The 15,191-nt window shown below is 41.3% G+C and overlaps 1 protein-coding gene across 11 annotated transcripts in view; it reads left to right on the forward strand.

Annotated features, from left to right (window-relative positions):
• The window catches only part of LOC111266205 (octopamine receptor beta-2R), a 136,359-nt gene that overhangs the window by 70,798 nt on the left and 50,370 nt on the right, over positions 1-15,191 (forward strand). For 2 of the 11 annotated variants that reach the window (XM_022843480.2, XM_022843481.2), the window contains exon 2: positions 9,369-10,926. The exons of 7 other annotated variants lie outside the window; for them this stretch is intronic. In XM_022843480.2, the coding sequence (XP_022699215.1) occupies positions 9,369-9,427 (59 nt within the window). In that variant the 3' untranslated portion in view covers positions 9,428-10,926. Of the gene's footprint in view, positions 1-3,582; positions 5,339-9,368; positions 10,927-15,191 lie in introns of those variants that run through there. 2 more of the 11 variants (XR_015313331.1, XR_002683930.2) reach the window with 2 other exon arrangements.

The following is a 15,191-nucleotide window of genomic DNA, read 5'->3' on the forward strand; positions in this document are numbered from 1 at the left end:
CACATTGACCACTTCCTTTCGGCGGCATTTTCCTTGTTTAAAAGATGAAACACCTAAGCAGTGCCCACTGCAATGACTTCCATCAACTCCAAACACCCTTTGTTAATTTAAACGCGATTAGTCGAAAAACAAAGGATCGCTGCTTAATTTTCATATTTATTCATATAATTAATTTGAAATATAAACTTTTTTTTTTTTAAAACAACAAACGTATGGCGTTATATGTTTGTGCAAAAAACTTCAACGGCTAATAAAAACCTATTTGCACATCGATGTTCTCCTTAGGTTGGCTGTAGCTGTTTAGCGGAACGAAGCTTTGGAATAACTTCTAAACTACAGACCATTAGCTGACAGAACTTGATATTTTTTACACCAAATATTCAGCTACCTACAATTATAAGCCGATTGGATATTGCTGCAGAATAATGAGTTTGATACACCGGTATCGCTGAATGCTAAAAAAAACAAAACGTTAAATAGTTAGGATTTTATCTGTCGAATGTGAGAAGAATGGAAAATTAATAAAGACATTAAACAAGTAGGCCTTCAGCGGAACACCGGTGCACGATGGAAATTGCTACGTCCAAGGACCTCAGATGGTAAGATGAGTGGTTGCCATCGCGGAAACTTTCAAACGACATAGAGCGTAGAGAGTGCACGTCTTATCGACTCAACGTAAGGTTCTTTCAAATACGTGTTATGACTTTATCATCAAAACTGAAAAGACGGTGAAACAAGCAATGGATTCACCATGAGCTAATTCTGGGTCGAACATAATTTTAAAGCTAGCCAAGTCTTCCGACCCACTAAAGAACTTAAGACAGGGTAACATCTGTCGTACTTTCGTCGGAGCCGGGGAATTTAATTCTGTGCACTTTATCTGCATAAGTATCCTTTCAGAACAACTATGAAGTTTTTACATGGCTTTTTTGGACATTACGCTGTTTAGCTCATTTAGGTCCCGCAGTCACCTCTGTCAATCAAATTTGGTCATTTACCTTTAGATATGCATGATTCAATACCAGTCTACATAGGCAAGCGGCCATATATAAGACATCGTAAAACTAAGACGTAAATGTCGGTTGGGAATCGGTGCTTAGCTGAAGAACGATAGACGAGTGTCTGATTTATACAAAGACAGCTTAGGCTTTGGCAGTTACTTGTCTAGTAAGATTGGTCTTCGGGCAAAACTAGCCCCTGTGTGTCAATTACAACGTCACTAGCAATGGAGAAAAAGGAACAAACAGAAAAGGCCGATAAAAGGAAAAATATTCCCATTCCTCAAACGCCTCTTCTATCCACCATGGGTCTCCCCAACAGGATCACATTCGCGATATTAACTATGACTTATTTAAAGGTTGTAAAAGATTTAGCTAGACGGCCCGCCTTTTTGCTGTCTGACAGAAGTCTGCGGAAGGATAGCAAGCATCTTGTTTAATGATAACGCCAACTGGAATAGCAAAAACCTTTACAAAACTAGTCTACTTTGATAGCTAGGTCAGGGACATGGCGTTACGTTCGTAGAAACAAAGGTCCAGACTAACACTATTCATATTGCTATGCGAGATGTTGGCACCAGGAGTGGTGGCCATCGGCTGCTCCCCTTCGATACTATTTTTCTGATAGGCCACGACTCAAAGTCCTGGGTGTTAACTGCGGCAAAAGTTATGCTGATAGGCTGGTATCAGCGACGGTCAGCGTACCTGAAGACACTTTAGACACAACGATTTCATCCTCCTTGAACAACACAAGGCAATAAACGAAACTATTTGGAAATGTTATCACTATTAAAAAAAAAAAGGCCTATAGTGCGCCTTTAATAAATAACAGTGACTTATAGATGTATTTATAGGCGAACGTTATGATGAGTACGTTGTTTATTGTAATGGTTGGTGGGCAGGTTCCGTTGGCGGTCAAGGTTATCGAAGACATTAACGAGTTGATTAAGTTTAAAGGGAGCTGATATACTTTCGTCGGTATTTATTTAGTGCAATCGCCATTCGAATTATATATTCAGGTCGTCTTAAATATGATTTAGGTTGCTCAGAGTCGTTAACATGAACCAATAACAACAATAATACATATTTATTGATTACTATACATTTTCACCATAATCTGTATATATATTTATGCTATATATATATATATATCCTGTTGTGACTTTTAGACTTCAATGTAATCCACGATAGGTGTGTAATCTATATCTTTCTATACAAAATTAAGATGTACACAAGGCATTCCTTTACCGTTTTCAAATTGATGGTTTTCTTACATATCACTGCGCGTTAGCCCATTACAAAGGCTAGCAATGGCCTTACCCGCTACTGTTTTGTCGATATCTCCTGCAAACGGCTTACTTTAAGTGTTCTTATTCTTTTCAGAGGGCCGCAGTCTTTTTTACTTTTCAAAAATGTGCCTCTACAAACAGACATAAATACGAAGTTTTGACCGGCTGGAAACTCCAATTGAGCTGTAAGCACAATAATCTATTGTAACGAAGCTGCTCGAGCACATTTAAGAACTATTTTGCTTTACGCATAGGTAAGGCACGCTTCGGATGCCGATTCTCCACGAACTGCTCGACGCTACTATCAGGCAGTCCAATGTGCAAGCTGTAAGGTAGACACCCTTTGCGTTTTGATTTCAATGCCTTGTCCATTATGCGCTGGAGAGAAAAACACACTTTCTAAAAACAAATCTCGATTTCTGCAAATGATTGTTCCCAGTTCAAGCCGCGATGCACAGCCCGCTGTTGAATCCTTTTGATGCTTCTTATTCTTCCTCCGAGTCTCGTCCATATTTTCTTCCCCTTTCCTTTAACGTTTACGAACGGAAGGGAAGGCGACATCATGATTTTTATTACGCTGTCCGGTTCTGTTATTAACAACAAGGCCGCTTTTAAGATGGAGGTGCCCTTCGTATCAGTAGATCGATGATGCCATGCAGCAAGGGCGAGGTCTGGCGATTCACCGGGCGGCAAGGGGTTATTACGATGATCCGCGGTCCGCTGAAACCGAAAATACGTTTATTACAATTATAGCATTTTAGGCCTGTTTCCCACCCAAATTACGATGAACTTTCTCCAAAGTCATCTAAAATATATATATTTTCGACAAACTCTGCTTACTTTAGTCAGTCATGTACCCTTTGGATCCGACACTTATACAAGACTACACCCATAGTGCGCTCTTTTATCGAGATAGTCTAGCTAGATTTGCTTATTATATACCTTTGTTCGGAATATTTCACATTTAAGTGCATATGATGACATATTACGACACTGAGTGCTGACTCCTGTAGTAGTTGGGCAAGTTTTTACGTAAGATGACTCGTGAGGTTGTAGTAAATGTTGCTTTTCGTTCAAAACTCTTTTCCCATATCTAACTTCTAAGTTGAACTTTATGCTAACACAAAAATATATTATACACTTTTATTTCATACAGAGATGGTAACATCATTGATATTGCATGTACCAGTGATCGTGCCGTACGTAAGAGACTAAATACGCCATGCTTGCCGATAGCTATCGTCGACTACAGAAGCAATGATACTTTGTCTCAGTGGGTAATGTGTTAATTTCAGGGACGCGTTGTGGTCTAGATTCGAACTCGGGCATTGGCAGATCCGTGGTTATATCCAGCCGTCTGACGGAATACCTAACGGCGATCGTGGATGTAAAACTCGAAACGTAGACGTCTGTCTGTAAAAATATAAAACGCTGAAGATATACCTGAGCGACAATCGCCAAGCAGTACTAACGCGAAAGTAATAAGATATCAGTCGAGATAAGTTGAAACCGAAACGAAAACAATGCTTGAATGACTGCAGGATGACACTTTATGCAAACCTCTCGACAAAAACTCATGCCGTACTATCACGCTAGTCGCCAAAAAAATAGCCATATTTTTGGGTATATCAGTATTTTTATTGCTGGGTATGTCAGTAGAGCGGGCGGGTTATGGGGAGGACCAAAGCTATCGGCGTAGAGTCGCAGGCCGTGATAGCCACGCAAGAACTCGCTGTACAGCAGATCTGAAGGCTTCCTGTTGACGATCATGTCGATAAGGACAACCTAGTAACGTCGCTTTGGATTAAAGTGCAGATGGCCAAATCCGATGGATGCAGTATGTTTTCGTTCATAAGTCTTTTTCTTGAAAACCGTCTCGATAGGTAATACGCGATACGGGCCAAAACGGTTATCTAAATTAGCTAATTATATAATGCAAGCAATTCTATGTCTCTTTTGGCACTGTTGTCCAGAACGGTTGTATGGCAGAGATCCATGCCCGACGCTAAATGAATGGGCAACGAATGCTATTTTTCAAATAAAAATTTCGGCATCCGGCAGAAAATCGAAGAAATCGCTGGAAATGGTTCATTCTTGTGGCCAAAATTAATAACCGGAAAACGGATGTGTTTATATGGAGATAGTACACTTTCAGACAGATACACTTGACAATAATTGTAGTAAGAAGCTTAAGAGAGTTTTATAATGTAGGCGAATAGGACAGGATTACTATCCGTGTTCAAGATTTTCATTTAGGCGTTTAAATCCGTTCATCCGTCAGAGTGAATGCGATGAGAACAGGAGCAAAAGGTATGTGAGGTTTAACACGCATCCAAGGCAGTATGTGCTCTCTTTTTATAAAGAACTTGCTTAAAATCTATGATTGCTAGTTCTGCGTTCAAGCGACATCAAATAAATGTGAAACAAACTTTCTTTTAAAGATGAGTTACGCATCGAAATGGGGAACGTGGTTGATTAAAGTCGACCTGAGGATCGTAACATTAAAAACTGTTCGATTAACATACCCCTAGTAATAACGAATGTGCGGTCTCATTTCTTTAAAAACTCATATTAATTCTCTCTGTCCAGAGTACAAAACGGGATTTTTGTGACATTTTTCTGTGATCTGTGCACGCCGCATAAAATTTTCACTATCTACTTACGAAATGAAACTCACATGGAACGACTACCCGTTGTGCAACTCATTTTCCGCCGAGGACCCCGGCTGATTACTCCAGTCATCGCCCATTTCGTCGATACGCCGCTCGACCACGGATCTGCACATGGAAACAGGAGAAAACTAAGTAATATGGATAAAATACCACCAGCAGTGATTTGACTGCGAAAGCAGATGGTCAGCAATGACTAAGCGTATTAGTTAGGTTAGGTCAGACCGACGGCAGGTTCCCGACGTTGTCTCAAGGAGATCCAGCTGCTACCCACAAACTACTCAGTACAGTGTTGCGTATCCGAGGTCGAAGTGAAGCCAACTGAGAGTAACCCGCGGTATGTGCGGACGGCTGGAGACGTTAGAAGGGACTCTATCAGACGGTACGTGTCGGGATGCCGTTATTCATTTAGAAAATAATCTATAGAAAAGGTAAAGTTATAACGATATAGAAGAAGGATATATAGAGAAAAGGCGACCGAGCAGAACGAGCCCCTGGGAGAGCTGGTTATGTTATGGCTGCGCCTAACATCATTAGCCCGATAGCAGGATAATCATTATTGTTGTTAGCATATATAGTTTGATGCACATATATACTGGAACCTTTGATTTCTCTACTATCATTTCCCAGTGGGTCGAAAGGTGTTTAGCTAAAGGTACAAAATTTCTGCGTCCTGTGTGATTTTATACCTGTTTTGTGTCCAAACATCAGCACATATATGGTGCGTCGGCGAAAGGTTCCCTCGTCGCCTACGCTGGTAGCAGGATTAGAAAGCAGTATGGAAACAAGGGTCGTATTAGACAGTTTCCATTGCAGCAGTAATCTTATATACGTGTATAAGAAAACATGGCGACTTTCTACGTATTCATATAGCTACCCTCCTGCCAATAGTCAGTCCTCCTACCCGTTCGATTAACGTAAACATACACTCACGCCCATATATATGTACACATATGCATATTGTGTGAGTGTAAGTTGTTGTTGTTGTAGTAAGAATAGCGGTGTCGTCATGGCAACAAGAGACATCGTTAGCAGCAAGAAGACATCGAAAAACTCGTAGTCGTCGAAGACATAAAAAAAAAAAAACGCGAGCTATATGAAAAAAGGGGTGACTTCATGCTACAGTAGAAAACGGAGTCTGATCATTTTGGATAACGTTTCGCAATTGAGTAATATCGGACTCGCAATGTCCACATAGCCATACGAATGTATATGGTTGTCGGTGGAGCTGGCCTGCATGTTTAAATTGAGTTCAGAAAATCTCATTTTTGTGCTCACAATATGTATTGAAATAGGTTTAGAACCTTCCACACGAAAGGTGTGAGCCCTTAGAATAGCCGGTGTTGTGACCTTTCTGTGACATTAAGAGGGCATTAATAATATTCAGAAAATACCCGTGACTCAGAACTAATGGAGTATTGATTTCGGCTCTTTCGTTAAAATAGTTTTTCAGGTTGAGCCCTTGCAAATGGCTAACATTGCCCTAAGGATCCGCTCGCCTTTTGGCAACCTTGACATGTGGCTAGCTGTTTTACTTGAGTGCGACAGAGACTTCATGATTCGCCGACCAGAGAAGTTGGTCACACTCTTAAGATGTAGCATCGTACAATGGTCTTTGATGAATAATGTGCGAGTCAAATCTATTGGCGACATCGACTTCGCTGAGGCATTTTCCTTTGTTTTCGCTGCTTCGTTCTACCGTGTTTCTAACTATGATAACTATTATTCACTTTACACCTATGATAGACGACACAGAGACCGTTATTATTATTATTTCGCAGTTGAAGTAACGTCCAAAGGCGGTACAAGGCGGGCAGTGGGTAACTTAATAATAGTTTAAACGCTGCACAAAGCCTGACTAAGGTATATATGGGTAGATACGATAATCAGCTTTCATTGGCAATGCAGGTAGAATAGTTAGAGAAAAACAAACGAGAAAAAATTATTATTGAATTGTTTGTATCTAAGAAGAAAAAAAAAGCCGCATGCTTTTAGTTATTTAACTCTGGGTAATGTCGTCCCTCGAGTCTGCGGTACACAATCCGACAGGTTGTTTTTAAAAACATCTCTCACGCTAATTTACAAATCGTAGTTGTTATATTACAAGCGCACTACCCAATGACAAACACTGCTCAATGGGCTAATGATGGAATCGTACGGTTATCATCATTATCAATAATCAAGTGGTCTTATCAAACATGACGCGGTTCTGTGATATTTTGCCAATTACGTAAAACAACTTCGGCCGACTCGTGGCCTGAAATGGCTGTCAGATTTCGCTTCTCGAACCTGTTCTACTACACTAGTCTTAGTTCAGATGTAATTATAAAAACTAAAAAGAAAGTAGGAAGCCGGGAAAAGAGGCGATTTGTTCGAAATCTATATGGCAAAAGCTGTACCTAGCTGATGCTTCATGTCAGGTTTAGAAACTGTTTAATGCCAAATACGCATCAGATCCGGCATAGGGATGTCGTGTAAAAATAAAATGTATGGAAATAGATAGTTCCTAAGACAACGCCAAAATAGGACAGGCTCAATGCGGGAAATTATTTTCTTTCAATATAGTTAAATTATTTAGAATTTTATGGACAAAATGGTGTTAGGTCAAAGATAGCACGGGTAATATCACTACGCGTTATCTTGTTTGTGGATAATGGAAAGCAGGGCAGTATTTAAGGCAGAATACGCGTGTTAATGAACGAGAATGGCTGTTGTGAGTACGTCAATTTGTTCAGTGACCTCAGAGGGTAACAAGAAAACTGAGCGAAGACCGGATATATAACGAAGCTTAGCAGCGGGATCTTCACTTGGCATGTACTGTTTTTGGGGCAGTTCGTATCTGTTAATACCTAGTAGCACTTAATTTGTGCGGCGCAAAGGTCAGCTCGACGAAATTGTATGCATGCATGCTTTTATTGATATAAAGCTACGACTTCTTACCAATCTCTAGCCGGTCGAAGGTATTCTCGAATTTTCATTTGACTATGGTAACTTCGTGGGTAGTATCGTAAGCTGTTCAGTTGTGTACTTCATAGACAGGTTCGGTAGCTTCGTGTCAATCGTTGTCGTATGAAGGACAAAAATAAGGACGTTCGGAAGTTCTCATAATCGAAAAACATTAGGAGCCGTTTACTCATAGAATACGCTGATACCTGATAATAGCAGATAAACACTTATTACATTCTACTGAAAATCTTATCACCATGATTAAACAAATTCGTATTGATTTTAAACTACCTTGAGTGATCCTCGGGTTTGCCAGCAACGTCTGCCTTACAGAGGCATATCTCTCTGTTTGATATCCTGAAATATCAAACGTAGGGTACACCTCAAGTTCGACAAGAGCCCCATACCCATTTGTGTATGCGCGTACATGGTGTGTTGAAACGAATACAGCAATCACATACCTACTTACATATAATTTATACATAAGTGGAACTGGAACTTGATACATAACTAAAGCGACATTCGAGTGGGTTAACGCAAAACGAGCGGCGACCCATCATTCCGTTCCTTTACTCCAGAAAATATAAAAATTTGTCTCGCCGATGAGATCTACACATTATCAAACTTGCAACGTACCATCTGAGTTTATGACGAAGGTAAGCTGTGATCTTGACTAAATTTTGGATACGAGTTAAGCCTTCATATCATCCTTGTCTGCGGTAGGAGCTACTAGGAAAGGCAAAAAAAAATCCGACCTGAATCCAGCTCGACAGGTCCAACTGCCAAACAGCTCTGCATAACTGAGGGGCGAACCTACTGCTCCTAACAGCGATATAAATGCAAAACCCAGCAATAACTTTGTACGTTCAACTACCGCTACCTTTTCACCTATTAACGGCCAAACGACTCACAGCCTATGGTGCACAGTGAGAACTCCTTTTTTTCATTTAACTGTAAGATACCGCTATCAACACCAGTTTTAAATTAAGAACATCTACGATTTTACGCACGCATTCAATCAGTTTCCCTAACGATCCATTAGTAAAGCGCTCATAACGTTTACAGCCAGCCACAATATATATATATATATATATATATATATATATATAGGACTTAAAATTCATTTTGCCAAGACCATTTTGCCAAGAAGATTATTACAGGTTAATCAATTGATTAACCTGTAATAATCCATACTGTATTTCTAAAGTAATACATATAGTCTTTCGATAGCGCTCAAGACCAACAATCTTGAGTGACAAAGCGAAGTTATTGCAGATGAAGCGACGTCCCATGCCTTCTAACAATCTCTTTTCATGAGCGATGTTCAATATACTTCAGTCAACTATCCATAGAGCGAACAACTCGCAGAATTGCTTTGTACTCTGTATAATATTATCTAGAACGCGTACAGTCAGAACAATCTAAGTTCTGATCATGTTTTTGTGTTTTTTTGTGTTTGTTTATAGGTATGGCCAGTGAAGGGGTGACCGCCGTGTCGCAGTCGATATCAAAACACCGCACATGACCCGTTTCCGCTCTCAAAAGCAACGTCACAAGTGCAACGTTCTCAGATTGAAAAGATACAGAAACGCGGATCTGTATATCGTGATCTCATCTTTTTCGAGGGTCTTTTTATATCTGAGTTAGTGGGCTATTGGACAGAATTGGTTTCTACGTTAGAAGTATTCTAACGAATAAGGCTTTATTAGAACAATACATGACCATAATTTACCCGTTTCTAGATAGGTCGAACTGTTGTTGTTTACCTTCGTAGTCGATGGAATCAAGGAATGAACCAAACCCAAAGTGGCTGGAATAACGGGGCTGTAAAATGCCCATTGATTTTACGCACTGCACCGAGACACGGAGGGAGGCATGCGTCTATTAGTATGATTAACTACTAATATAAGACCTGTCCTATAGGAATGAATTTTTTAATGAAACTGTATAAACATATAAACGCAATTAATTTAGCTATGTGGTGCGTAAGTGAAGGTAGTAAATGCTTATTACGGCTATCGCAGGTCGGAGGCCTGAGAATCGCAATGGTTGCCTTTTTCACTACTTCACACCACTTCGAATACGTCTCAAGGCTATTTGTTTCGAAATTAAGGAAACTGTCAAGTAGCCGTCCCGACCTACCATCACCAATTGCTTAACAATCCAGGGGCACTCATGTAACGGCGATTTGGAAGATGCTATCAATCAGGTTGGCCTACAGACCTTCGTAATCTAATTAGTAGTGATAATGATTTCGCTTCCTGCAAATGTTTATGTGTAAAGCCGAATATCTATTGTTTTGCTATACGAACGTATTTGTCGTCCGTCCATTTTTCATGACATCAAAAATGTACTCCGTTCGAGTTATGTTGCTAAATCTTCACCTAGTTTGAGTGCTATGATGGGTCCTAGGGGATTCAAGCAAGTGTTAGGCGCGGAAATTATTTACTCAGAATGGTGAAGCATAATACGCCCTTTCGACTAGACAAGCAGGCTTCGGCAAAGTTAGGCTGCAAATTATAAAGGAAGTAATTTATAGAAAAGTAGTACAACATTTTAGTGTTTAACTTCAGGCGCAAAGCGCTAGGTAGCACAAACAACTGTCGAACAGTTATCTATATAAAGGCTAAATATATATATAAAAATCATCAGCTACTAAGCTGATTTGATTTCACAAAACTTGTCATGTCGTTGTTGCTCTGCCCCAAGTTAACATAATTAATACTAAGTTGGTATACGTTTTCGAAAGCGTACATACTTTAGTCGTAACGGCATTGAAAGCCTTTAGTTCGCATCGAATATCAGTTCGTCATTGATTGAGCCGCAACGAGGTCCTTATTTGTCCGGCCTGCCCTTGAAAGGTCGCTTTTCACGGCTTAACGCCTAAACGCTTACTGGACTTTTATTTTAACGGTTTGTAACTGCACGCGTGGCGGTCCATATAGTTCCGCGGCAGAGTTGTTAATTACCACAATTTCAACGTTGAATAACAGAACAAAAAAATAAACCGCAATGGAATCAACACTGATGCGTCTTTCCTCGTGTACAAGTGTATTCGTTAATTAACATCAAGGTAACGAAGAATGAATGCTGCTATAAACCCCCTAGTGCTCGATTTGACCTTTGGAACTACAATGGGCGGACTTTGGTTGGCTATGGCAACCGGCCCCCCCTTGCCCTTGACGGCGTTGGCCTAACTGTTCGTCTGAACATATTACGCGCAGTATTAAACGTGCCTACCCGCTACACTCTGGTTGTATAAATTCACCGTTCGGGCCCATGTGATATCTTATGGTTTTGTGTCTTCTTGCCTGGTCGAAGTGCTGATTTAAACCATTTGCACTGCGCCTAGTATTAGGATAGCGCCTTGACAACAGTAAATATACCAGTGTCTAGGCTCCGCCGCTGCTGGTACTGCAGTCGTCCGTTTGATTCTGATGGTATCCAAGGAAACCAACAGGCCAGCATCATGGGAAGCCTCATGGGGCTGGTGCAGATCAGGTTGTCCCTTCGTATATCCGTTTGGATGGCCAGTGCCAAATGCTACACTGTTCGATCGCGTAGCAAATCGCGCCAGGTTATGATGTCAGACCTGTAGCAATTTGGCGGTGATATCTGTATTGCTCTTGTCGAGATCTTGTCGCAGAGTATCTAGTAGTCTCAATTCCTTGCGTTCTTCCCCCCCCCCCCCTCTCACTTCATTAGCTCCGGGGCTAAATGCAAATGATGCCGTGGACACAGGCGGCGAGCCACACGGGTTTCACAGCATGTGAGACTCACTACGACTGGAACCAATACACACGGACACAAACAGAACTTTTTTAGTCGAGTTCAGCTACAAGGGCTCTATCGGGACAGCAGACAACGTGGCCTTGAAAGAGGCTGCCGAGTGGACCAATATACTACCACGCGCACCGGTGAAAGCTGCCCTGTACGCGAGCTTTTTCGTTCCCCGTAGACTCTAAATTTAGCCGTCCTGGTGGCGTTAGTAGTTCAGCAATAGCTGCTATAGCCATTGCTGCGGTGTGATGTTTTGGAAGGCGATTTTTCAAATATGGTTTATCCGAGGGCAAGGATCAGGGCAGGGGTAGCAACGCGGTCAGAGATGGCTAAAAACAAGATAATGCAACACTGACGAATGCTAGTGATCTGTGCACTTAATCTGATTGCAGAAATGGCAAAAATTTGTCATGATTTATGGAAGAGATTGGCCGTGATGAGCGCGCATAGGCAACGGGTGCTAACAACAACAACGGGTGCCAATAAATCAATGGCTAGATAAGCTAATTCATATTGCGAGCATCGATGAACCCGTGGAATCCATTATATAAGGAGGCATTTAATTTACTGAAAATTTCTAAAGCAAATATCTTCAAGCATTAGAGATCAACACTGATGCAGAAACTTCTGCTTTTAGTAGACTAAGCTGAAATATATAATATGCTGAAAAAGGTTCACCTAGAGTCGGCCGAGGGTCGACTTTCTACTGTCTTTAAATAATCGCAAACGTATAACGAACTATCCGTTCCAATATTCGAACAAGCGCGTTTCTAGATGGTGCTTTTCAGTGTGGCAGGGTCATACGTCCGTAGCAGATACGCTACAAAATAATTCTGGTCCACGTTAATGGCTTAAACACTCTACTATTAGTAGAGAAAATCTCATTTTGCCGCTAAACGTATCCAACATTCAATGCTATGCGCGAACGGGCGTACACGCATTGCTTTCCATCAACTTCCCAGCTACGATAGTTGAAATATGGAAAAATGCTTACATATATGTCCGTACCTAACTCGACATTAATGCCTGTAGAAAACCCCTCCTGCAGCCCAGGTTATCATTCGCCACCTACGCGAGTCAGCGTTGAGGTCATTAACAGTTATGATCTGATTAAGCTGTACTCCGTCGTTACATGAACAGAAACGAACGAATTTAGCCTGCGCAATGAGTCTCAAGTCGGACGCATCAGACTGGGTCCATGTTAGCCTGAAAGAAGCTAGCCTTCAGCACGTTCCATGGAATCATGTGTTCTGGCGGAATGAACACCGTGCTCAGGGAGGACGAAGAGAGAGAGAGAGACACCAATGTAGATAGACCGACAGAAGATAACACCGGTTTTTTCCTATTTTCGACTGACGTCTCTGTGGTACTATCGGTCGGACTGTGGGTGCAAGCGGAGCGCTAGCTGGCGAACGCCAGAGTTCCCAACAGTAACCGCAACGCAGACAGAACTAACGCAAGCAAAACATTACTACCCTATAAGTACAGGCTCCTTAGTTGTACAGCCTTCGACACTTGTAGATAAAAGCCATATATACACAGGTTACATATTGAGTGCGAATGCTACACATACTCTATATTTCTGGACAACTCTTTAGGACGAGACAATAACAAGAGCAATTGTCTTAATTTGACTGTTACGCTAGGGCAACGGTCGTCTTCCTCGATCATCGTATGGGATCTGATTTTCCATTCTTTTCTATAATAATGCGAGGTCATACTGCATTGATTGATTCGCAATAGTCTCCACAAACTGGAACAAGAGTCTTGAAATCATTCTCTTGTGACGAATTTTAAAACGGACTCATCTTACCGAACGATCGTACGCCGACCACGTAGCACGGAGGCACGAGTACGCATAGCTACCGTTAGTACGCGCGTATACGAATCGCAGTATTGTCGGATATTACTACTACATGTCCGGCTATTACTGTGACTACATTATCACAATATTCAATGCGTTCAATTATCTTAGTGTTGGCTTCTGGCTGCACATAGAAGCCGGTAATATATACATGGCCAGCTTCTGTGATGTGTTTTCATGACTAGAAAACTGGTCTACCCTATCTGTTTCAGCTTTGTTTAGCTGTCGGGTTTATCTAATCTTGACACCGCGCGGTGTCCATATATATATATATATATATGTATATTTTTTGTTATGTCGGTTTTTTCGTCACTGGCATATTTGGAAGTCCGCCCGTCTGCCTGTATGTTTGTACACTTGCCTGCGCGGTGACAATGACATACGGTCGAATTGGTCGTCGAGCGCTATCCATATCTTTTAACGTTAGCCCTGTTACCGGGCGCCGATAGGAGCAAATATGCCATACGCGACCTGGACATTACTAGTACAAGACACACACATTGATATGTGAAACGACATAAAGAATCAACAAGCTAACAACGATGGAGCAATCTATCTATTGCCAGCAAGAATAGAGAAAAGAACTGGCTATGCCAACATAACTTTAAACAATACTTACCCGTCATTCCATAAAAGGTAAGTGCTTATTTGAATAGTGTACCTTCCTACGCCTTGATATTGCCACAGTTAATTGGTGATCACTATCACAATAACTATTGTACAATCGCTGACAGAAAATAACAGTGAGCTAATCAGCCTACCTGTCAGAGTACTTTTTTCAGACAGATTTCGTTTCGGCGTCTAATTGTCTGTGTGGAGATGTTGTAGCCCGACGATGCCTTTAATCAGTAAAGGTTGAACGGCTAATTAAAAGACGGTATCGAAACGAAGATTGGAAGTACATGATTTCAGCGCCCAAACGAAAAATACTGGTTATTAGCAGATAAATAGCTAGGTGCCAATTTTCAGGAAGGCGAAGAAGTAGGGTGTATCTCATCTTCACGCAATCTATTGTCTAACAATTTACCCCTTTACGTAGCGACCCTGCGCTTGCTGCTCGAAGAATAGATGAGTCTTTTTACGGCGCGAATTTAATAGCAACCAGCCGTAGACGAGGCGGACGGCTAGTTAATTGAGCAACCCGTTGATATGTCGACGAGGCCATATAATTCTTGACTTCAGTCCTCTGCAGCGTACACTAGACACTCACAAAAACCGTCAAATTATATGGTAATAAATAGTAATCTATTGTAATCATGGACACAAACGCGCCACCAATTGACTTGGTTTTATTACGTATGGTCATTCCTTCGGAGTGGTACACCTCCACGTTACTTGGTAAGGGAAGGGGTGGGTCATCGTCAAAGACCGGGTGATGCCTAGTCCCTCCGATAGCCCCACTGATCACCACAGATGTTGCTTCCGTTTAGCGACAGTTCGGTTGCCTGTGAAGAGCTTAAACGGCAAGAGTGAATTGTGAATACTTATACTGATAAGATAGTTCTCATAAAAGATGGTTTTTTTCGATAGTAACATATGGATAGGTACACATAAAAGATATATGTAGCTTTGATTTTGCCCGTCATATTGGGGGAGCAGAAGGTGATTAATTATCGTGAAGTGCGCGCCCGTATCTCTGGCGAAG

The sequence above is a fragment of the Varroa jacobsoni genome, unplaced genomic scaffold, assembly GCF_002532875.2.
Source record: "Varroa jacobsoni isolate VJ856 unplaced genomic scaffold, vjacob_1.0 scaffold_1063, whole genome shotgun sequence".
NCBI classification, from domain to species: Eukaryota; Metazoa; Arthropoda; class Arachnida; order Mesostigmata; family Varroidae; genus Varroa; species Varroa jacobsoni.